This window comes from Phaethon lepturus, unplaced genomic scaffold, assembly GCF_000687285.1.
Source record: "Phaethon lepturus isolate BGI_N335 unplaced genomic scaffold, ASM68728v1 scaffold41828, whole genome shotgun sequence".
Taxonomy (NCBI): Eukaryota; Metazoa; Chordata; class Aves; order Phaethontiformes; family Phaethontidae; genus Phaethon; species Phaethon lepturus.
This window is the reverse complement of record NW_010559049.1, coordinates 1-6,444: the sequence shown is the minus strand read 5'-3', so window position 1 is coordinate 6,444 and position 6,444 is coordinate 1. Positions and strand designations below refer to the sequence as shown.

The window sequence follows — 6,444 nt, the reverse complement described above, 5'->3', positions numbered from 1 at the left end:
TCCCATTTACGAACCGATCTTTTCCAGGGTCTGCCAGTCACCCTCCCTGGCTGCCACAGCCCAAGAAGTGTTAGTCTGAGCTCAGCCGCTTCCTGCTAAAGTGCAAGATGATTATTTAAAGCCCAACCTCCCCTAACCAGGCAGGGATTCAGGGCTGATGGGAACAGGGATTTCTGCACCATGGCCACATTTCGCTGTGCTGTTTAGAAGCGCAAGTGAGCGGGAATCTTTCCCACCAGCCTGGAGTTTTCCTTAAGAGCCTTAAATTAGTGCACGCCACAAAAGCTAACAGGGACAAATCTTGGCCTCGCTATTTACATGGTCAGTGAGGCTGGTTGTACGTGCTTGCACACGTGGTGGCAAGATTTGACCCGGAGCCTTACCCAAGAATAGGTCCTCTGAGAAACATTCTGCCGATTTTCAAAATAGAAGCCTTTAAAAAAACAGACTCAGGATGCAGAATCTGGAACGGGACGGTTGTATCCCGCAGGGAAAACCTGTCCTCGCTCCCCAACACGCACGCACGCACACACACGCAGTGCGCCGGGGCTCCTGCCCACAGTCACGCACGAATACTGGTCTTCCACGTCAAAATGTGAACTACTCATTTACAACACCACACACTGAGAGAAGTTGTAGATCCTGAGCCAGGGTGTAGATTAGGAATCTCTTGGTTTCCAGCATATCAACAGCAGGATTTAGAGTTTCTTTGTTTTTCTTTTCCTCTTTTTTTTTTTTTTTTTAATGCTAAATCAGCCAGCCACCTGCTAGTTAAAAAGCAAAAGAAGAGGAGAATTCCCAGGATTGCTTGCCCTTGCTGAGACAGTGGCAAGTGGCTGGACACTACCAACTGAAAGAGAAAACTCACATACATTGGAAACCTGTGGTTCAGGGCTTATTCCAAGAGGGTAGATGGGTGCTGGTTTCTATTTTTATCTTTCACTTTTTTTTTGGCGGGGGGGAGGGGAAGGGAAGGGGAAGGGCTTTTGGCTGATGTAGCTCTAACGTACACCTATCACCACAGTAATTAAAAAATCACCACCATACACTATTTCACAGGGAAAAAGAAGACACGTGAACATACACTTACTACCACACACAACAAGAGCCCTGCAGGTCAACTCACAGCCTCTTCAAAAAGAAAAAATGAAAGAGAAAAGAAGAGATAAGACAGTAACGGGGAGGAAAAAAAAAAATCCAAAACGATCTTGTTACAAAGAACGGGAAAAGAAGAACTGTTATAGTACACTCCGACTTTCTGAAATAGCTGCAGAAACTCGGCTCAGCCTCCTTCCTCCTCCTCCTCCCTTCCCCCCAGATCTTTCGCCCGAGGACAGAGTCCCGCTGCTCACATCTCGTTGGAGTAGGTGTAGTTCGGGGTGGCCGAGTACTGCGTCTCGTGCTGCATCATGGCCCCCTGCGCCGCCCCCATCGCCGCGCTCTGTGCTGCCTGCTGGACGTGGGGGTTCTTCCACGCCCCCGTGGTCCATTCCTCCTGGGCTTTGCTGAAGCTCCCGCCGCTCCCCCGGTAAAATTTATGCACCTGTAGCGGGTTGGAAAGAGAAAATCCAGCGGCGTTGAGCGACTGCAGCTTGCGCTGACACTCCAGGGTAGCTGGAAAGGCTCACCCGCCTCTCCTCCCGTACCATAGTGAGAGCGATGAAGGAGAAGACTGCCATCCCCGTGAACAGGACGGTGGGGATCAGCATCACCACGGCCGACCCCACGTTGGTCCCGAAGAAGGAAATCGCTGCAATCCAGCCGCTGCAAGATCAAAACAAGCGGCCCGTTCAGGCGGCTGGCTCTGCGCACTGCAGCCTCCCGGCATCCCGCCCCTACAGCCCTCCCAGCTCCTCAAACCAAATCTTCCCCAAGGAGAGAAGCTACTGAAGCACTACGGATGTTAAAACACCAAGACACCACAGCACCAGTGCAACAGTGACTGTCCTTGCACCCACCCCGAGAGCAGCATCTTCCTTACCAGACGCCCCAGCCAGGGATTCCCACTGCCTGGATAATGCTGATCACCAGCTGGGCCATGAAGGTGAAGAAGAAAGCCATGAAGCTGAAGGAACTGTCTGTCCTGTAAGAGAAGGCTCGGTCACTCCAGGCTGCATTGCGAGGGAAGGGAGATGCCCCCACGTCTCTTTTGGGGCAGAAGCAGCTGTGGTTTAGCGAGAGGGCGGTGAGAAGCGGAGCTGCCTGCAGACAACAGGCACCGGAGCAAAACTACAGGCAAGGGAGAAACTGCGAGAGGCTGAAGGTGGTGAAAGGGGCACCCAGGAAAGCCACGGGGCGTCAGACTCTTCCCATGGCTCAGTCAGCTCAGCGCATCAGGCGAGAGGGCATCCGTGTTCGGACATGGCTCTCAGCTCACACCGCCCCACCATCCGATTCAACCTTCCCGCATGGGGAAGAAATACACCCCCAGTTTTCTAGATTCGGGTATAACGCACCGGGGATTGACCTCAGCAGCGTGGAAAATCAATACAAGCACCTCGAGGGCTCGTGGAAAAATATAAAAGAAGCCTCAAGGATGGGCGGGAGGGAAGGGGAAGTTGGCACCGCAACTGCGTCCTCACCACTCCGCCTGACGCCGTGCAGAGCCACACGTAGGGTGTCTTTATATCACACGGTTGGGGTTTTGGCCCTCGGGAAATCCCAAACACCTTTGGTTTGAAGGTTAGAAAGTAAAGCTAAAGGGCTGGACCGAAACAGCAGAAATTCCCTCAAATATTTAGGCAAGGCCTCCAGGCTAAGTGCTAACCATTTAGGAAGGAAAACAAACACAAAAAACCCGACCATGAGAAGCCAGGCTCAGGTGTGACCACTTACTTGAAAGCTTTGTAAATAGGTCTAAACCAGCAGACATAGGAGCAGGGCGTAAAGAGAATGAGCCAGAGAATTGCCAGTCCAAAATTAACAGCTCCACCGCCTCCAATCAGCCATGCGAGGCAGCCAACGAGATTCACTGCCAAGGTGATGCTGTTCACTGCAAACACACACACACAGAGGGAGCACAGTAGCGCGTACGCAAGGACATCAGTGCGATACGAAAGACCCCGACCCCAGGGACACCCGTGCGGGGCTGACCTCCGGCAGCGTGTTACCCCAGCTGGATTTAGCTTCATTAAGCTGGCTGAGTCTGGGGAGTATCCTCAGCCAAAGGGGGTCTAACCTCAGCTGAGGAGCAAGAGGGGGAAAAAAAAATATATATATATGTATATATTGCTCAGAGTTGTAAAATCTTAAGCAGGCTCAGGGCTTGTTGGGCTGTGAGGACAGGGAAGAGCCGTATCCTCCCGCTGCCAGTGAGCCAGGGCACGTTGGCACCGACAGAAGGAAACCGAAGGAATCGAACTGAAGCTTTTTCCCTCGCCTCTAGCTACAGTTTGACTGAAAGAACTTGTGCAAGAGTTCCCTGAGCTGAGAGCTGAAGTTCTGAACTCCCGGCCCCTGCCTCGCCGGTTCACTGGGGCGGCGTGTTTGCTTCTCCCACCCCTGCTCAGGGTCAAGCGATACAAGGGCTATTACTATGAAGCCCAGCTTAGCAGACACAGGACAAAGCAGAGAAGGCTCATCTGCATTCTGACGCCTCCGATTTTTGAGAATGATTCATTATTCCGACGAGAATCAAAACCCTCCCACTGCCGCCTGCAAGAGAGAGGCAGCTGGCAAGAAAGGGAGCTCGGCCAGCCAGGCTGACCGGGCGCCCGCTGCTCCCCAGAGCCCCCAAGGACACCGAGGGGACCTTTCAGCCTCTCCGCGCTTGCATCTGGCTGGGTGTTTGCGGGGGAGCTGGGGAGAAAACGATCCAGAGAGGAGCTCCAGCGACAGAAACCAACAGACAGGCGACTGGCTCAGAGAGCTGGTGCTTGTGCTGTGGGAGAAGCTGGAGCAAGAACCGAGCTCTATTAAATTAAGCAGAGCAAGGACAACCAGATTGAGATGGGGAGGGGATTTAACGCCCCCAAGACAGCTTCTCCAGGGAAGCATAACTTCTTTTTTCCTCCCCCTTCATAAAAAAGCCACGCTAACCCTCCTGACATAATGGGGGAGGTTCCCCTTGGGTCACTTTCCCAATGGCACGCGGTGCCCAAAAGCCGAAGCAAGGCACCGCCCCAGGGGTGCCGGCCTGGCGCCATGCCGAAAACAGAAACGCCCAACCTCTCCAGTGCCAGCTCAGCTCCTCATAACCTGCCTCTGAAGCACAGGACACTCCCCGGGCTCTGATATGCTTCCAAAGTTCAGGGAAAGTGCCCGATTAAGGAACTCAGTTCTTCTAAAAAGAAATCAAACGATGGTGCCAGCTTGCCCCGTGCTGCGCACACACGTTTCCACGTACGTCAGGGTGCAACCTGTGTCCCTCCAGCTCTTCTGCCTGCCTGGGGCTGGTAAGGAAGAGAGATCCGGGCTAGTTTGAAGAGTTAGAAGACAGTGACGGCTCTGTTAGCACAGCACGGCACACAGAGGCATGCAAGAGGAACAGGCAAGACCCAGCTTTGGGGGAAGCCCCGCGCTCCCCTGTTTCGGGGAGCAGGCACCCTGGCCCTCCAGTCCAAGCAGCATCTCGGCCTCAGGCTGCTGCCAAAGGGCTTGGGAGGAGCTTGGGGCGGCACAGAAAGCCCTTCCCCAGCCCAGCTGCCAAAGAAAGCCCGCGGAGGCTTGGTGGCTCTCCGGCGGGGCGAGCAGCCAAGCGAGACGGAGAGGGGAGTAAATCCCTCGGCAGAAGGACGCATGGGTGCTGGGCCGTCTCCTCCTCGCAGCAGACTCCAGCGGGACGTCAAGGTCACCACCAACGGCCCTCAGACGCTAAGCCAGCACCACACCTCCCATCCTGGAGGCTGGAAGGGCTCAAAACCCAACGATACTGCAGCCCCTGTCCCATCCCCAGCAGGTTTAAGAGGAGACACCAAGGCTTGGAGGGGCAGAAGGACTTCCCCTGACCTTGCTCTGCTCTTTCAGCCAGTGACTTCCAGAGGAGCAGCCTCCGGAGAGGCAAACACAAACCCACCCAAGCTTCTCCCCGCCCAGCGACTCACGCATCCAGAGGTAGTAAAGCCGCTTGGCCATGGTACGGTGCTGCGGCGGGATCTCCGCATCAAAGTCCTGGTAGAAACATGGCTTCAAGGGGATGAACCTCGGCAGGGGAGGGAAGTTGTTGACTTTTTCTGCAATAATAAGTTTCACCGGCATTGGGCACTGCACAGAAGCTGGATGCAAATCAGTCTTCCTAATTAGTGTCATTTGGCCCCAAGAATTGATGAGTTTCACACAAGAATTAAGGATTTCCCCTTGTAACTGCCACCAACCCACTCACAAGCATCAAGACAAATTTAGCCCTCAATGACCATGTGGATCCTGCAAGCACAGACACCCGCAACCCCACTGGGGACTAATGAGGTGGCATTATGGCCAGTAAAGCCCCAAATGGGCTTCAGAGGCGAGGGGCAACCCCACCAGAGACCCCCGCGTACCTGCCATGCTGGCACACACTCAGCCTCTCCGTTCCACAGGAAAAGTAGGGGGAAAAACCTGGGAGCTTTACCAAAGCTGGAGGAAAACGAGAAGAAAAAGCAATGTGAAGTGGTCGGGTGCCTCCCCACAGCTCCAAAATAGCTCAAGGACAGCACTGCAACAGGGCAGTTTGCTTTATTGACACAGACATCTTCCCCTCCAGTATTCACATGTCCAGGCTTACCGCCGGCACCTGGCTGGCAGCAGAATAAATCCCGGCTCCTACGGCCCAAGGCTTACGCACCAGTTAAGGCGGAAGATTAAGAGAAGATCCAGCGATGTGGGGCTTAACCTCCCACTCCCGACTGACCTACATGCAGCTCCCAGGAGAGGGGCAGGGCTGGATGGGAGGGATGCAGCTGTGGGCAGTCTGAAATCCTCCAGTTCATTACCTGGCCCGAAACCCTATTTTCTTTTATTTTTTTTTATTTTTCTTTTTGCAAAGAGCCTCTGCTCCTGCACAGGGAACTACCTGACGGCATCGCAGCTCCCAGCACATCCTCTGCAAGCACAAGCTAGAAACCAGGCCAAAAGGGAGCAGGGAAAATCAGCTGAAAGTATCAGCTGGAAAAAAAATAAATCAGTGGTGATTGTCACTAATGAGTCACTCGAGTGCTGGCTTAACGATTACTCATGTCATTTGGCACCTTGTGGGGTATCTTGCAGGTGGGAGAAGGGGGAGCTCAGCATCCCAGGACCATCCCCGACCATGTCATGCTCAGCCCTGTCCCAGCGATGAAAATTTAACAAAATTAAAGCAAAAATTAAGAGCTGAGGGTTTAATTGTAAGCGTGAAGATGGCCAGTCCACATAACCCCCACCTGCCCGCACGCCTCTGCCGGACGCTGCCTGCAGGTTTTGCCCTGGCCCAGGCTATCTCACGGCAGCAGCGAACACGTTTCTCATGACTTGGGGTCCCGGCGGTGG

At 54.0% G+C, this 6,444-nt stretch overlaps 1 protein-coding gene across 1 annotated transcript; it reads right to left on the bottom strand.

Annotated features, from left to right (window-relative positions):
* Positions 1 to 1,113: 1,113 nt before the first annotated feature.
* On the bottom strand, positions 1,114 to 5,544 carry SCAMP5 (secretory carrier membrane protein 5). Its single transcript, XM_010293250.1, has 6 exons — positions 5,478 to 5,544; positions 5,043 to 5,171; positions 2,836 to 2,992; positions 1,982 to 2,083; positions 1,647 to 1,764; positions 1,114 to 1,543 (listed from the first exon to the last, which is right to left on the bottom strand). The coding sequence occupies exons 1-6, from the start codon at positions 5,482 to 5,484 to the stop codon at positions 1,349 to 1,351; spliced, it is 708 nt and encodes a 235-aa protein (XP_010291552.1). The 5' UTR covers positions 5,485 to 5,544; the 3' UTR covers positions 1,114 to 1,348.
* Positions 5,545 to 6,444: the final 900 nt, after the last annotated feature.